This window comes from Cebus imitator, unplaced genomic scaffold, assembly GCF_001604975.1.
Source record: "Cebus imitator isolate Cc_AM_T3 unplaced genomic scaffold, Cebus_imitator-1.0 Scaffold285, whole genome shotgun sequence".
In the NCBI taxonomy this organism is placed as follows: Eukaryota; Metazoa; Chordata; class Mammalia; order Primates; family Cebidae; genus Cebus; species Cebus imitator.
This window is the reverse complement of record NW_016107600.1, coordinates 241567-258771: the sequence shown is the minus strand read 5'-3', so window position 1 is coordinate 258771 and position 17205 is coordinate 241567. Positions and strand designations below refer to the sequence as shown.

Sequence of the window (17205 nt, the reverse complement as noted above, 5' to 3'; positions counted from 1 at the left end):
AAACAAAAAACTTTGTGTTAGCTAAAAAAGATTAAAGGATTGCCAAGTGGCATTACCTTTAGTGAAACTGAAGACATCTAAGAAAATGATTATTCTTAACTGGAAGACAACTGTTTTGTATAAAAAAGAGCGGAGGCTGAATTTGGCAATTGTTTAGTACAACAGTTTTAAGGGCATACCATAACCTCCGAACAGAAATAGAAAAGAGGGATGGGCCAACTGTTCGTTCAAGTAATCTGGCCAGTGAAATACTTGTGTTTTTATGGAGGAAATGATATACTATGAATACATTTGGGAATTGAGAATTCTTGGGTCACATATTTTGGCAATGTCAAGGATCAGTGAAATTCTAGTGTCTGCCTTACCATCTCCAAACTTGGGAGCTAGGTTTGGTCTTCTTAATTCAGGACCCAAGAGCCTAGCACAGTGCCTGGGAGAGAGTCAGCCCTCAACAGAAGTCTGTTAAATGAATGGATAAGTGAGTGAACAAATTGACAGCTGGCTGGCTGGATGGATGGATGGATGGACCAATGAATAAGGCTTGCATAGCTCTGAATGTGGAGTCAGAAGACCAGCCAAGGGAGTCCTCCAGGCTGGAGCCTGTGCTTTTTTGGGGCATTTTCAATTATCTGGGATTCACACAAAGAAAGGACTCACTAAATGTTTGCTAAAGGAATGACATCCTCAATTATCTGAGCCTTGGTTTCCCCATTTGTGTGATGTGGATGATCACCACTCCCCTCGGCAGACTAAGTGGGTAAAATGAGCATCTTGTATGAGGGGCTCTTTTACACTGGAAAGTGCTGCACCAGTGTCAGCCATCGTGAATGGTGGCAATGACCATTATTTCAAGGTCGAGAGTTGGGGTAGTGGGATGGTAAGGGGACAAAGAAGTCAGTGTGTGCAAAGGAAGGTGGGCGGGGTAGCCTGGCTGTCTCAGAGGAGCAGGAGAGCTGCCTGGGAGGGCACAGCAGGGGCCTGGCAGCCAGAGACAGGGCCTGGATTCCCAGCGTGCTCCTCTCCTAGGGACCCTGGGAAGCCAGGCAGCAGCAGCCTCTTCCTAACCACATAAAAGCAGCTCAGCCAGGGTCCCCGAAGCAGCCGGTCTGATGCTGGCAAGGCTGTGAGATTTCTCACAGATGGCATTGTCAATTAAAGTCTCCCCTCTGAACCCCTACAATCCCTGCCCCCACCACTCCCTGGGGAACAGCAGTTGAGACTGTGACAAACCTCCCACCCAGGATCTTTCTATGGATAATGTGGCCAGGCTAATTACCCATGTTCATTAGATAAAGTGCAAATTACATGAGCAAGACTTACAAGACTAGCACTTTGGGAGTTTTCAAGTTATTTATCTGGTGTCTGATTTTGCTGGGAGAAAATGATTTCTTGCTCCCAGGCAAACTGAACCCACAATTTAGGCCAGTGGCTCCCTCCTGAGTCCTATAAAGTGGGAGCCCAGGATCACAGGCTGGTGACCTGCATCTCAGCTGAGGGTTGGCATCTTATCCCCACTTTCTGCCTCCCCACCATGAGCCGCCAATTCACCTACAAGTCAGGAGCTGCTACCAAGAGGGGCTTCAGCGGCTGCTCAGCTGTGCTCTCAGGGGGCAGCTCGTCCTCCTACCGGGCAGGGGGCAAAGGGCTCAGTGGGGGCTTCAGCAGTCGGAGCCTCTATAGCCTGGGGGGTCCCCGGAGCATCTCTTTCAATGTGGCCAGTGGCAGTGGGTGGGCAGGAGGCTATGGATTTGGCCGGGGCCGGGCCAGTGGCAGCATGTTTGGCAATGTGGCCCTAGGGTCCGTGTGTCCCTCCGTGTGCCCGCCTGGGGGTATCCATCAGGTCACCATCAACAAAAGCCTCCTGGCACCCCTCAACGTGGAGCTGGACCCTGAAATCCAGAAAGTGCGTGCCCAGGAGCGGGAGCAGATCAAGGCGCTGAACAACAAGTTCGCCTCCTTCATCGACAAGGTGGGTCTTTCTGGAGAAAGCTGATCTTGGACTCCCCTTTCAAGAAGTCAGGAGGGAGCCACTGCCCTAATTTGTGGGTTCAATTTGCCTGAGAGCAAGAAATCATTTTCTCCCAGCAAAATCAGATGCCAGGTAAATAACGTGAAAGCCCTCCCGGGCGCTGGGCTTGCAAGACTTGCTCATGTTGTAGAGCCCCTTCCTTCCCCCATCTTCATTGTCCTTGGGGCACTCCCTGTCTGAAGCAGAGAAAGGCAAGATACCTTCCCAGGATGCAGACATAGCCCAGGGAGGAAGTGGACAAAGCCTGGACATCAGAGCCAAGGGACCAGGGTCAGAGGGGTGAGAGGAGCCAGCAGCCTAGTCCAGGAAGGTGTCCAGGAGGCAGAGAGAGAGTGGTCTCTGAGTTGGGAAATAGGAGAGTGACAGCCTGTGAGACTAAGAAGCCAGGCAAAGGAGATGCCCTTGACAGCCTGGGGTGTCTAGACTGCCCTGCGACCCAGCACTTCTTCCCGTGTCCCCTGCCAGCTCTGACAGTCTGTAACACACACAGCCTGTGAGGCAAGGCAGCTGGAGGTCATGTTGCACTAGAGCAGTGGTTCTCAAGAGTGGCCCTTGAACCAGCAGCAGCAACATCACCTGGACGCTTGTTAGAATGCTCATTCTCAGGCTCCACCCCAGAGCAACTGAATCAGAAACTGTGGTGGGGCCCAGCACCCTGCATTTTAATAAGCCCTCCGGGTGATACTGATATTCACTCAGGTTTGAGAACCACTGAGGAACAAAGTGGTAGGAAGGTCTTGGGAAGCAGAGACTCCCTAAGCTTAGGGAAGCAGGAGAAGCTTACCAGGAGTGACAGTGAGGTAGGGTGGTGAGGCATGAGTAGGAGTTTTCAGATGGAGGTGGGGAAAAGGCAATCTAGGGAGAGAGCACGTGCAGCGTGGTAGAACCTGTCTGGGGAATGGGAGACCTTGGGTTTATAATATCATTGTGTGAATGATAAAGGAAGCCAGCAGGGCTGGGCACATTGTGAAGTGCATGATAAGGAATATGAACTTGACCCTGAGGGTGAAGGTTTTAAGCAAGAGAATGCTATATTTGTAGGTTGCAACTTGAGAATGCTTGTTCTGCTGCTGAGGCAATGCTCTGATTGAGATAGTAGAGATCCAGACATGAAAAAAACTTAGGAGGGCTGGAGACTGCAGATACGCTGACCATCTGCCTCTGGCTGGGCTAGGAGAGCCCACGTACAAGGAGGGAGAGAATAGGCAGAGCATGCGCCAGACCCCAAGCAGAGGGTCCTACAGTGTGAAGGCTAGCACAGGCCAGCTTGTGTCTCAGGAGCTGCCTTGGAGAGGCGGCCTAGGCTGAAGATGGACATCGGCCCAGGCAGGCTTGGATAAGTGCAGAGGAGACAGGAGATCTACATCTTGATAGTTGGAGAGGGAAATGAAGATGTTGGTGCCCCTCCTGACCTTAGGGGCTGCCTCAGAGTGAGAATTTCAGTCAGATAAAGGACCCTAGGTGGGGAGTGGGGGTATGAGTGGCATGGGTGATAGTTTTTAAGGGCTGAGGCACATTTTTAGAGCTAATGTAGCATAAGAGAACACAGTTCCTGTCCAGGAAGGAAATCTCACCTCCCCTCTCTGTACTGCTTATGTATCTGGCATGGGTTCCAGGTGCGGTTCCTGGAGCAGCAGAACCAGGTGCTGGAGACCAAGTGGGAGCTGCTGCAGCAGCTGGACCTGAACAACTGCAGGAACAACCTGGAGCCCATCCTCGAGGGCTACATCAGCAACCTGCGGAAGCAGCTGGAGATGCTGTCTGGGGATAGGGTGAGGCTGGACTCGGAGCTAAGGAGCGTGCGCGAAGTGGTGGAGGACTACAAGAAGAGGTGAGCAGGTTGCTGCTCCAGGCTGGCCTGTCTCCCTGGGTGAGGCTTTCCCAGTGGGCACTGGGACATTTGCCTCTGGCCTCGGAGGTACTGAGTTCATCTGATCCGGCAAGATGAGGGCCTTCTATGGGCAACGAGGCAGGCTGGACAGTGGACAGCCGCCTCTTGGGTGGTGTCAGGGCTGTCCTGGCAGGACATGCTCTTTGGCACACTCCTTCCTGCTCCCCACTCAAGAGAGCCTGTGTTGTGTGTGCCACAATCTCTGGGCTCCTAAGCTCACCACTGTGCCTTTGAGTTCCAAAGAACCACCCCTCTTTTCCCCCCACTGGCTGCTCTCTGCAGTGGGGAAGGAGTTGGAGTTCCTGTTGGGTTTCCTCCCTCATTGCCTTTAGGTCCTGGACACTTGGGCCATGTGCCTTCTTTTTCCCCTGGGGGATAGTTCTGGCTTCCATGGGACCCCTGCCTAGGGATGGAGGGGAGTTGCTGGTAGGGTGTCAGGCAGCAGGATTGACAGAAGAATCATGGCTGAAACGGACATCTGGCATGCTTCTGTGATTCAGATACAGAGTGGGAAGAGGAAGAACCTATTCACTCCTCAGGCATCAGAGGAAATCAGACCTCAAACCAGCCAGGCTACTTCATAACCCAGTCTACAACTCTGGCCAAAGAGTCCTGGGGTATTTGGATGGGCATATAATATGAGTATTTCTTTTCTCATCTCACTGAGGATGTATACACACACACGCACACATGGTCACACATGTGTCTGTGATGCTTTCCCTGCGATGCTTTCCCTGCAGGTATGAAGAAGAAATAAACAAGCGCACAACTGCTGAGAATGAATTTGTGGTGCTTAAGAAGGTGAGGAGGGTGCATGGGTGGCCTCCAGTCCCCAGCAGTGGGTGCTATAGTAAGAGAGAGAAGCGACCCTGGAGCCCACGTGCTGAAGGAGGAGATGCAGGGCTTGCTACTTGGAACATCTTGGGACACCTGGGTGTTGGTTTTGCACACAGTACCTTGTCTGTGGGCAGGGACCTAGACATGGATGGTCAGTCCCAGCTCATGTCCTCTTTGGCTGGGGAACAGGACAGGCTTTGGGAGGGGCTGCCGGCTTGCCTTCCAACTCTGCTAGTTTCTGGCAAATTGCCGTGGTTGCCCTTGGCTCCCTCTGTTGGCTGAATGACCAGCTGAGTGGGGTATAGAGTTCCGCACCCTCTCTGAGAAATAGAGGCAGAAGGCGTTCCAGCGGCATGAGAAACTTGCCCCAGGTTTCGCAGTAAGTCTGACAGTGAGTTGTGGCTGGAAGGCAGGTACCTGCCTCTTGGATCTCAAGTCCATTCGTGGGCAGCTATCAAAGGCAGGGCCTGCGGGTGTCAGTTCACTGGAGAGGCCTGTCTGGGCTTGAAGAAGGTGAGGTTGGGGGTATCTGGGTTCTCCACAGGACGTGGATGCGGCATACATGAGCAAAGTGGAGCTGCAGGCCAAGGTGGATGCCCTGGATGGAGAAATCAAGTTTTTCAAGTGCCTGTACGAGGGGGTAAGGCTCCCTCTGCCCCACCTCCAGCTCTGTCTTCTGGAAGGACAGATACGTGATGAACAGTTTCTTACTTATCAGTAACTTCAGCAGTCCAGGGCACCTCCAGCACTGGGGTGCTAGAAATTTGTAGATCAAAGGTGGGAGCGGCCATCTATCCTGGTGCCCCATCCATCCCTGACTGCCCTGGGGATGTCCTGCTTTCATTTTCTTCAGGAAACCAGAGTCCTCAGGGGGTTTCTACTGAACTTCAGCCAAGCCTATTCTCATTCCTGCTTCTCTTCTCTCTGTGGATGGGGATGTTTCCTGGGGTCTTGGGCAGGAATCCCCAGGGATAGAGGTAGGAAGTCCTCATACCCTTTCTCTTCTCTATGCTCATCTGGTTTCAAGCCTCATCCTATTTGCCAAGCACTCAAGAGAGCCTGTGTTGTGTGTGCCACAGCCTCTTGGTTCCTAAGCTCACCACTGTGCCCCTGAGTTCCAAAGAACCACCCCCACTCCCCCCGCTGCTCTCTGCAGTGGGGAAGGAGTTGGAATTCCTGTTGGGTTTCCTACCTCATTGCCTTTAGGTCCTGGACACTTGGGCCATGCACCTTCTTTTCCACACCCGTGTGTGGCAGCCAGGCTGTTGCCCTCCACTTTCCCAACTCCCGTCCTGTTTCAGGGGACAGACGTATGGGCTGTTTTCTTCCTGAGCTGCTTCAAACCCACTCAGCAGTTTTCAGGTGTGGTATTGGAATCTCTGGGCTGTGAGCTCTGTTCTTACAAGCTTTGGGGAGTGCAGCTGACATCTGTGTGGGATGGTCTAGGGCCACCCTCTGAGACAGGGCCATCTCCTTGGCACCTTTCTCTGGTCACAGAAGGTATTTCATGCTTCCTCATTTCCCCTGTAGGAGATCACTCAGATCCAGTCCCACATCAGCGACACGTCCATCATCCTGTCCATGGACAACAACCGGAACCTGGACCTGGACAGCATCATTGCTGAGGTCTGCACCCAGTACGAGGAGATCGCCCGAAAGAGCAAGGCCGAGGCCGAGGCCCTGTACCAGACCAAGGTGAGGCTGCACAACTCCTAGAGTCACGTGTGCAGGGCCCTCTGCTCCAGACTCTGTCTTGTCTGCCCCATGACCCACTGTGGTGGCTCACAGCTTTCTAAGAGCACAGCACTGTCCTGGGCACTGGGGGAAGCCAGAGGGGAAGAGAAGACACAGCTCTGTCCTTCGGACCCACTCAGATGGACAGCACCCCTGGAGGATGCACTCAGCTGAGTGCAGTGAATGTGGTGCAAACAGTCCAGATCGACGAACTAGCACCAGGTGGGGCAGGTCAGAAACAACTTCCTGGAGATGGAGAGTTCTGTCTGGAGGGGAGGGGCAACATGAAGAGTCAGCATCTCAACTCCCTCGCTAATTATCATAAATGAGGGGGTCTCTTCAGTGTGATCTGGAATCAAGTAACTTCTACCTTTTCCTTCAAGTACAACTCCAAGGATAAAGAAGTTTGAGTCCTCAGATCTTAACTCCCCTAAAGGTAGTGGGTGGGAAGTGATTTTTTAGATAATTTGGTTTCTCAGATCACGATGGCAACTTCCTAATTATTCCTTGCTGTTTATCAGGCTCTTTCTCAAGGGAATCCACACTCTCGGGAGATCTTATCTCATCCCTCTCCCTGCCTCCTTGCGGGGGAGTAGGGAGACTTTCCAGGTCTGGGAGACATAGGCTAGGGCTTCTTGGTAAAGGTTCAAACTCAGCTCCTTGGTCTCCAAAGCCTTCCACATTACTGTTGCAAGCTAGGGTCAGGAATGGCCAGAATCATGAGTAGTGTGATTGCTGATTTTGATGATTCCCTTTTAAAGATGAAGAAGGTAGGGCCTGGGGAGTTCAGGCTGCTTATCCAAGGCAATAGCTGGCAAGTGACATAGCTAGCTAGATCGGAATCTAGGTGACTGACTTCAAATTCCACTGCGTTTAGGCAGAAAATCAGGTGACTCTGGGGAAGAAGCATTTACTCCCAGGCCTTTGTGTGGCTTGAGAGCGGAATGGCAGGAGGAGACTCACCTGTTCTTCTCAGAATGAGGCTGCTTGGTGTCAGAACCAGTGTGTGGGGAGGCATCCTGCTCACAGAGTCTCGCAGAGAAGTGGAAGAAGACCTCTTGTTCAGGGTTGGCACCAAAGATAAAACACAAGGACTGAAGAGAGAAGCCCCTGTGTCTTCTCTGCCTTGGAGGACTTTGCATCTTTAGAAACAATCCTAACTCTTGGGCCATGCTGGGGTGAAGCGCCCAGGGACAGAGGCAGAGCAGTACGTCACCTCCAGAGTACGGAGGGGTCTCAGTTTCATGTTCCCCTTGAGCTGCATTCTGAGTAGAAGTGAAGTACTCTTTGTGACTGTTTAATAGACAACATCAAAGGCAGAAAGAATCCCAAATTAGTAGATGACCCAAAATTCATGGCTAGTGGCGTTGGGGTGTAGCTGAATCCACACCCATCATACACACAAAATATTCCTCCATGCTAATCCGTCCCTCCAACCCAGCCCAGCAAAACTGCCTGTGGGCTGGGGCCCAGCTAAGCTATCAAGGGGAGGGAGTCACCGAAAATACAGACGGACAGTTCATTGGCTCACTCATTCATTCATTAGACTTTTTTTGAGCACCAACCAGGCACCGTGCTAGGTATGGGAAATTCAAACTTAAAAGAAAAAGTCCTTGCCATCTATTCATTTTGAGTCTGATAGAGAAAACGTGGAAACATGGGCTTACAGTATAGCACAGTGTGGGGAGGCCTATGGACTGGTGTGCCAGGAGCAATGGAATAGAATTGCACCCATTTGGGACATCATGGAAGGCCTCCCAGACGAAGTGACTCTGCACTGGCTAAGTTGGAGCTAGCTAGGGAAAAAGGAGGACTGATGGGGGAGGGTTTTTCACGTCAGGGGAGAGGCTCAGGCAAAGACTCAGAGACAAGAAGGCACGCGGGACATCTGGGGGAACCGTGGGACTGTTTGACTCAGCTGGGGAGTTGGATAGGTGTTAGTCAAGAGCAGAGAGAAATGTGCCCCTGGATGCCATTTAAGAGTTTGAATTTGACCTTGACTTTGTAGGACGATAGGCAGAGGAACGCCATTATTGAGTTGTGTGCTGTAAAGTTGCGTGTGGAGAGTATAAGACATTCAACAGTCCCTATGGCCAATTCGAACCATCCATGAGCTCAGCTGTGCTTAAGACAAGCAAATGCAATGGACCAATGCTTGAATGGGAGGCTGCTGACAGACTTGGCATAGCAGGGGACCTGGACCCACCTCTGCCAGGCTCTGCAAGTGCAGCACAGTGTCTGCAGCAGGCTGAGCCCAGCCAGGCCCTGATTCAATGTCTTTGCTTTGGTTCCTTTTCCTCTAGTTTCAGGAGCTGCAGCTGGCAGCTGGCCGGCATGGGGATGACCTGAAACACACCAAAAATGAGATCTCAGAGCTGACCCGTCTCATCCAGAGGTTGCGCTCGGAGATTGAGAGTGTGAAGAAGCAGGTGAAGGGGGCTGGAGCGTTCCTTACTCACTCCTGAGAGGGATAAACTCCTTAGTACCCCTGCCCCCTCCTTCTCCTGAGCCTCCATCTCAGAACCCCGTTCCTCACACAGAGGCCCTGTTCTCATCTCCCACCCTTAGCTCCCATCTGAAGTTTGGAACAATTGCAGATTCTTTTCATAAAGCTGTGAGGCCCGGTGTAACAAGACCCGCGGTCCCAGGTTGACGGGATTCCACCTGGATGTGGCTGGGTCTCTGCTCTAGGACATGGGGCAGGACAGAGGAGGGCTCAACCACTGTGAGCATGGGAGAGGGGAGGTGAGGCCCAGGGAGGAACTCAGGGGGAAATGCTACCTCCTGACCCCAGGGTGCCAACCTGGAGACGGCCATCGCCGACGCCGAGCAGCGGGGGGACTGCGCCCTCAAAGATGCCAGGGCCAAGCTGGATGAGCTGGAGGGCGCCCTGCAGCAGGCCAAGGAGGAGCTGGCACGGTTGCTGCGTGAGTACCAGGAGCTTTTGAGCGTGAAGCTGGCCCTGGACATCGAGATCGCCACCTACCGCAAACTGCTGGAGGGCGAGGAGTGCAGGTGACTGGGACCCAGGGACTGGAAGAAAGTTTGCAAGTCTCCAACTCAGAGTTTCCCAGAGTGTGTTTGGATGGCGCAGGGCTGGAGATGTGTTTAATTCACCCACAAACAATTTCAGACAGTATCCAGCCAGATAATGTGACAGCAGTTTCCTTTACAGTTCTTTTTTGACTCTGGAGAAAGCCTTAGCTGGGTGCTGTTGTGTCTTTAGACACTTGCAAATCTCCCCTATTGATAAAAAGACAGTCGATTCCAGGTGCAGAATCTCTGGGAAGATAATAGGAATATCTAGCCCCAAAGTTTTAAATTGTTTTATTTTCATTATATTTATTTTCTGCTACTTTTTTTTCTTATTTGGTTAGGTAATAATATCGGTTTTCTATTTACCCTGGTGATATAAATCTTCTTTTTAAAAGAAATGTGCTTTTGTCATAAAAGGCAGAGTCAATTAAAAATACTGAATATCTAACAGTGCAAGTCAAACGTGGTCCTAGCAACAGTTGGAAGGGTGGCAAGCAAAGCTCGCACATGTGAAAAACCCCGTTTTCACCTACCACCATTTTATAACTGAGACCTGGAGAGAAGTCACTGGTCCCAGAATCACACAGTTAGTTCATTAGTAGCAACTCCTGATCCTGATCTTTCCACACATAAGTTTATTCAGGCAGCTGCTTCGCAGAAGTAAAGAAATGGCTTCAAGAGAAACCCAGCAGGAGGGACCCTGGGGATGGTTATGTTGCTGGGGGTTCCAAAGTTGCGGGTTCCACATGTCTGCAGTGGGAAGAGTAGATTAAAGAGGGAGAGGGAGGGTTTAGAGACACTCAGGGGCAGCCAGTGCCAACTGGCCAGGGCAGGGTGTATGGAGGCTGAGCCAGTCTGGTTGGGGAACCCCGACCTGTGTTGAGACAGTAAGAGTCACTATGGGAGTGCACGTGATTCAGACTCTCCTGTGCTTTTCTCTCTTGCAGGATGTCTGGAGAATACACCAACTCCGTGAGCATTTGTGAGTATTTCATGACACTGAGGGAATACCATGACCTTGGGTTCTTATGAGCAACTCACGGGAAGAAGTTTGTTTAGTCCATCAACAAACATAAAGTGGGTGGGTGTGTGCCACCCGGTCCCCTGGGGAACAGCCTGGCTCTGCCTGTTGTCGACTTTGTCACGTACTCACCTTGCTGAGACCTGTGGCCTCCCCATTCAGAGCTGCTGCTTTCAGGTGGAGTCAGCGCCCAGCACATTCTGACATTGCACACTGGCCTCTTCTGCAGCAACCTCCCCTGTGCTGTGGTGAAACTCTCAGCCCCTCCCCTCTTCTTTCACCCCCACTCCAGCTTTCCTGTATCAAGGACGCAGCACAGAGTTGTGCCTCCTCACTGGGAATGGAGATCAGTGTGCAGACCACTGCGCAAGTCAGTTGAATTCTGGCCTCACAGGGCGTGGCAGTCTCCTTCTTAGAGTGGGGCCAGCAAAAACTCCCCTAATTTTAACAATCAGGAAGTTCTTTTGACAAATACTCAGAAGGTACTGTAAAGCTAAATGCAAGAACCTGCTGACTTATCTGATATTTGAGCATCATCTGTCCCTTGGGGGAAGCCCTTGCTATTCCTGTTTATTCATAGAATGACAAGGCACCTGACTTGGGAGTCTTTTGGGATTGGGGCTGTTCTTCCCGTGAGTTGCTCATAAGAACCCAAGTTCATGGTTGATGCAAAGTGTTTGCTTAAGAAGGAGGCATTTAAGCCAGTGGGGCCTGGGAAGTCGGAGGGGCCTTGGGGTCACCTCTGTCTTAGGATATACACTAATCACTCCTCCCTCCCTCCTCCACAGCGGTCTTCAACAGCTCCATGGCTGGGGCGGCAGGCACAGGGGCTGGCTTTGGATTCAGCAATGCTGGCACCTACGGCTACTGGCCCAGCTCTGTCAGCGGAGGCTCCAGCATGCTGCCTGGGGGCTGTGTCACTGGCAGTGGGAACTGCAGCCCCCGTGGGGAAGCCAGGACCAGGCTGGGGAGTGCAAATGAATTCAAGGACTCCCAGGGAAAGACCTTAGCTCTCAGCTCACCCACCAAGAAAGCCATGAGATAAAAGTGAAAGCCCATTTCCCAGTAGTCTGCCTTACTCCGGCAGGCTACTCCAGACTCCTTCTCTAGGAAAGTCCTCTGTCTCATTTGTCCTCATCTCCTTCTTGCTTGGCTTCGCCATGGACCTCTCTCGCTTCTCCTTGACCTCTCTGCCTCCGTCTTTGTTAATGCTGAATCAGGATTCGAGACCTGGAGCTTTCTGCTATCTTTCTGCCTCCATCCAAAGAGACCTCTTCACTCAGCCTCCCCTTCTGGATGAAGACTTGGCCCTTTCTCTGCCTGCATGTCCCCGTGCAGAGGAAGGCTGTCTCTCAAGGATAAAACCCCAGTCTTCCTGTGCTGCTCTTTCATACCCTGTCTCAGTAACTATTTGGCCATTTGCTCCCTGAGTACACAAAGTTTCAGATCTACTGAGAGACTTGCAAGAACTGTCTTGTGTTAGAGCAGCACCAGCTCAGGCAAAACGCCTGGTGGGAGGTTGTATCTTGCATAGCCACTGCATATTACACAGCTGGGAGTACCCCTTGAGGCCAATCCTATCAATCAAGGGGTCTGTGCTCTTCATCTGTGAGTACTTGTCCTTGTTTAGGCCTCACCTCCCTGCTCCTGTGTCTTACCAATAAACTTATAAAACCCACGTGGGGTCAGGCTGCTTCTCCCTCCTAAGGGAGTCCTCATCTCAGTCCATGTCTCTTCTGCATATGGAGTGGTCAATGAATGGGAGCCTCAGGCATCTAAAGTCTGGATGTATATTTTGATCTGAGTGATAGAGGCCCTACCCAGCCTGGGGGAATCTCACTAGCACCTTCTAAGTCATGGTTTTCTCGGGCCAATGCTCCAGTGAATGGGGGATCTCTGCAGGTTATTAACAGGGAGAAGCAGCCCACACTTGCCTGGTGTCAAGACTTAAAACTGGTCAAGAGGCAGCAGAAGGTCAGTTCTAGATAGCCTGGGGCCGAGTTAGGATGGCTCCATCTCCCCTAAGAAAAGGCCCAGAGGAAGATCCTCTTTGAAGTAACATGTTCTCTTGGTCCTTGCTAAAGTTCCCACGGAGTTGAGCATGGGTGTTTATATATAGGTGTATATGTATGAGTTTATTTACATATGTATGAATATGTGTGTGCGTATGTGTATGTGTTTAAGAATGGGGCCGTCTCTGTTACACACACAATTGCAGATTCTTTTCATAAAGCTGTGGGGCCCAGTGCAACAAGCCTCTCAGTCACAGGTTGACAGGACTCCACCTGGTTGTGGCGGGGTCTCTGCTGTAGGAGGACATGGAGCAGGACAGAGGAGGGTTCAACCACTGTGAGCGTGGGAGAGGTGAGGTGAGGCCCAGGGAGGAATTCAGGGGGAAATGTTTGTTTTGAAAATGCTCAGAGATTTCTCATAGATCCCCAGGCCATGATGATGCCATCAGGATGCAACAGGATGTAAACGCGAGCGAGAAGCTGGCACACATGCAGTTTGGGGCTCCCGTGTTGCATCTGAACAGGTCTCTGTGGGTCCTGGGAGAGTCCTAGACTTCAAGTCAATAGCTGTGAATTCAGATTTAGACTTTGCAACTAAGTGGCAATAATGAACGAAGATCTCCATCTTCTCGAACCTTATTTCATTAGCTATAAAAGAGGAAGAATAATGTCCCTGAATTGTTGTTAACACTAAAATGAGACAGCACGAGGGTATCTTGTGCAATTGCTGGCACAAAGTTGATGCTTAATAAATGTTATTGGAAACTTAAGTGTGTCCTCCATATTTTTGGTCTGACTTAATTAGCTCGCTGAAAGAGGTGTACAGCTGCAGATAAAGCAGTTCAAAAATCCAAACTTTAAGGAGACCATCTCATGAATTACAGCACAAGCTTAATTCCCAAAGGAGAACTGATTGGTGGAATAATTAGTCTCAGGACTATATTCTTAGGGCCAGTGAAGAAAGTCATTCGACAAATATTCATTAAGCATATGTCATGTCTGGCATATGCTAGTGCTAGGGATACAGTGATGAAGAAATCTTGTCCATGCACCTAATGGAGGCATAACCATAAAACACATAACTGTAGCATGGTGAGTTGTCAGCAACAAAAGAAGACACAGAGGCAGCCTAGAGGAGAGAGAGGAACTTCAGGGAGGTCAGGGAAAGCTCACAGAGGAGGCGATATGTGTAGAGGTTTTAGAGGATGGATAGGAATTTACTAGGTGGACAAGGGGAGGAAGTAGGCTTTGTAGCCAGAGGCACCAGCATGGTACAAATAGGTGATTGTTGCTGGGGTGTGAAGTGTGAGGACGGAGGAGGCTCAGTAGGAGGAGAGGGAGGGTGCAGTGGCATCCAGAGTTGGGGAGGCAGGCAGCAGGTGCGTAAGAGAGGCCTTTCATGCATGCTAAGAGCTGGGATTTTATCCTGTAGAGCCTGAGGGAGAAGTTAAACTTGGGTGTCAGATGGAACCTAAGTCAGAAGGACTTTGCAACTTACTAGTTGTGTAACTTAGGCAAGATACTTCTGCTCCATAAGCCTCAGTTTTCTCATCCCTAAAAAGGGGTTAATAATTAGTTACCTCATAGAGTTGTTATGATAATTTAATGAAATTATGAGAATTATTTAGTTCATGTCTAGCACATAGTAAGTGCTCCATAAATGGGGCCCCTATTATTTTTAGGTATAGACTATTCTTTCAGGAAACTTCATTTCTGATTCTAGAATCAGCTTCCCTCCCCTTTCATCTCTAGTTGTTTTTTGAAAAACTAAAAGCATTATATGCTCATATTAGAAAATTCAGACATATCAAAAAGTGGAAAAAAAACCCCACTGACACTGCCCCATTCACAAGCCCACCTCTCAACCACCATGTGTAAAAAACATTAAGTTTTGTATTACCCTTTGGTACTGCAGAAAGTATCATGTTTTTCTGTTATTATGGTTTAATATCATCCATCTGTCCGTTTATCCATCTACCATCCATCCATCCATCCATCCATTTATTTGTTTAATAGACTATTTATTAGGACAGTTTCAGGTTTATAGCAAAATAGAGTGGAAGGTACTTGGGTTTCCCACGTACCTCTGACCCTACACATGCATAGCCTCCTCCCTTATCAACATCTCCCACCCGAGCGGTACATTTGTTACAAGTAATGAACTTACACTGATGCAGCATTATCACCCCAAGTCCATGGTTTACACTGGGGTTCACTGGAAAGTCAGTGGGCTTGGACAAATGTATAATGACATGTAGCCATCATTATGGTACTATACAGAATAGTTTACTGCCCTAAAATTGCTCTAGCACTAAGCATGTTAATGGGCCTAGAAAGTCCTGAAATATGATGCCTGCTTAATATTTTTTTAAACCCAGCACAGACTCCATTCCCATATTTTTCCCCATGATACCTACTAACTTCCCAAGAACTAGTGTTGCAGGCCAAAGGAGATCCAGTTTAACCAGCAATGCATTTGCAATTCTTGGCCTAGAGTGGTTTCATCCATCTTTTGTAGTAGACTTCTGGTTTCAAAGGTCAAGGCTCCTGGTCTAGTTTACTAATCCAGGGGTTGCTTTAACCCAAGAACTAATGACAGAGGACCAGGGCCTGAGGTGACACTGTAAGCTGCTATCAGAGGCAGAGGCAACTCCTTCTCCCAGGCCTCAACCCACTTTGACCTGCTGACATCCCCACACATCTGAGGCCTTTGAAATCTGCATGTGTCACTTCTGTCTCTTCATGATCTATAATAAAGGTGATTCAGGGGTTGAAGAATCCCTTATTCATCCAGCTAGTCAACCCCTCTTGGGAAGATAAGAAAAGATCATCTTACCTGTTCCTTAACCCTGGGCAGAAGAGCCCGGGTCCCAGGATATCTCAACTCCTTAGAAAATTTCTAAGAAAAAAAAAATGATTTCAAAGACATCTTTTCTAAGCCAATCCTATGTAAAAATTATTCTCTTTCAATGTAATCCATTTATTACTTTTCTATTCTCAATGGCCGGAATAAATAAATTCATTTTAGTGCTTGTGGGAAAAAACTGGCTAAATTTATGGGGCAGAGGAAAAATCTCATGTAATAATGAAAAGGATAACTTTGATCTTCTTGAAGGGTCTGCTGGTCACCTAGCCACAATGATACTGCCCCTTTTCTCTCCAGAGGGAATGGACTACAGCCCCTCCTCTGAGGCAGCACTGAGAGCCCCCCGTCTCTCCCACCTAGGACACCCAGACGCCGCTATCTGTTCATCTGTGATCGGCGCCATCTCCACCGCTTAACAATGCCCCCACAACTTTGTTCCCTGTGGGGTAAACGCTGTGGCTGTTATTATGTCCTGTCCTTGGCCCAGTGGAGGCTGTGTCAGCCAATCACCCCCAGGTACCATTTAGCCATCCCACGAGATCCTCAAGGGGAGCCCAGCCTTCAGGATATCACTGAGGGCACAGTTAAGAGCCTTTCCCTAAGCCCTCTGCTGTTTCACAATCATCCTGAATGTCCCTGGAGCCAAGACCTGGGCTGAGCACTGGGGGAGCAGGGGAGAAAAGGGTGAGTCCATCCTGTCAATCCGATACAGGAAATGGAACACACACTCAGGACTCCGACAGCTTGAGAAATAAGAGCAATGAAACAATTCCACCCGCATGTCAGAGGAATAGGAGGGCTTCTGCTAAGAGAGGAGGAGACTTGAAGGCAACTTAAGTTTGAGAAAGTGGAATCGGGTTAGATGGAAGAAGGATCCTCTGTAGCTTCAAGGGAATGAAGTAGCTTCAAGGGAATCAAGCTCTAGAATCTAGTTCTTGGTTTTAGATCTGAAGAGTCTTGACCTGTTCCTAATAACTGGTCACATTTTGACGCTGAATTAGAAACCACAGGGTTGCAAGTGATCTGAGCAGAGGTTTCCTGGATTTGGATGAATGAGCCTCTTCTGCTAGTAAAAGAAAACAAAAATGAAAATAACCCAAAACCTTAGGACATATCATCTGCTAAACCATGCCTAAGCCTTCCTGTGCCACCTCCCCAGGCCTTCTTCCCTCCATCCCATTCTTAATCCAGAAATGCTTTCATGGAGAAACCTTTTCACTCTGGTCCAGAGTCACCCCCAACACTTGTACCCAGAGTGCTCTGTGTCCTGCCTCCCCCAGTAGACTGAGAGGTCTCTGTAGATGGGGCCAAAATCTCCTCCTCAGCTTCCTTCCTGCACACAGGACAGAACTAGTCCTCACGCAGAAGCCTGGGAGGCAGGAGGAGGACAGGCTAAGGATGATTTTCCGGAATATTCTTGACCCTATTCATGGCCTTCTGAAGAGAACCAGCCTGGACATCTGCTTCACACACCTCCGTCTCCCCAGACACACACCCAGAGGGGCCAGACCCATTGGAAGCTTCCAGGGGCGATCTTGGGGGTGATAACCCCAGTAATTGGAGGGCAGCAGGTGGAGATAAGGGATAATGCAGGAGGTGAGCCAAGTAAATGCTGGGTTCTGGGTCACTTTATAGGGATTCATGGGGAGTTCACGGTGGACAAAAATCTCGGTGAGTGGATGGTAATTTCCTACATGAAGAACCCAAGAGGCCTCGAGGGATCTAAAAGGTGTTTTCGACGTACAAATTAGGCAGACTGCAGCCAGCCAGGCTATTTAA

At 49.9% G+C, this 17205-nt stretch overlaps 1 protein-coding gene across 1 annotated transcript; it reads left to right on the top strand.

Annotated features, from left to right (window-relative positions):
* The first annotated feature begins 1398 nt into the window (after window positions 1-1398).
* Window positions 1399-12226, top strand: KRT73 (keratin 73). The gene is made up of 9 exons (XM_017501740.2): window positions 1399-1969; window positions 3646-3860; window positions 4661-4721; window positions 5302-5397; window positions 6288-6452; window positions 8795-8920; window positions 9286-9506; window positions 10475-10509; window positions 11337-12226. Exons 1-9 carry the CDS (start codon window positions 1532-1534, stop codon window positions 11591-11593), a joined length of 1614 nt encoding a protein of 537 aa, XP_017357229.1. The 5' UTR covers window positions 1399-1531; the 3' UTR covers window positions 11594-12226.
* The last annotated feature ends 4979 nt before the right edge of the window (window positions 12227-17205 follow it).

What these genes read in the sequence shown, in the direction of transcription:
- KRT73 (XM_017501740.2), top strand. Translation starts at nt 1,532, where the DNA reads ATGAGCCGCCAATTCACCTACAAGTCAGGAGCTGCTACCAAGAGGGGC. An exon ending in TCGCCTCCTTCATCGACAAG is followed by an intron (nt 1,970 to 3,645) that starts GTGGGTCTTTCT and finishes CATGGGTTCCAG; the next exon opens with GTGCGGTTCCTGGAGCAGCA. An exon ending in TCAAGTGCCTGTACGAGGGG is followed by an intron (nt 5,398 to 6,287) that starts GTAAGGCTCCCT and finishes TTTCCCCTGTAG; the next exon opens with GAGATCACTCAGATCCAGTC.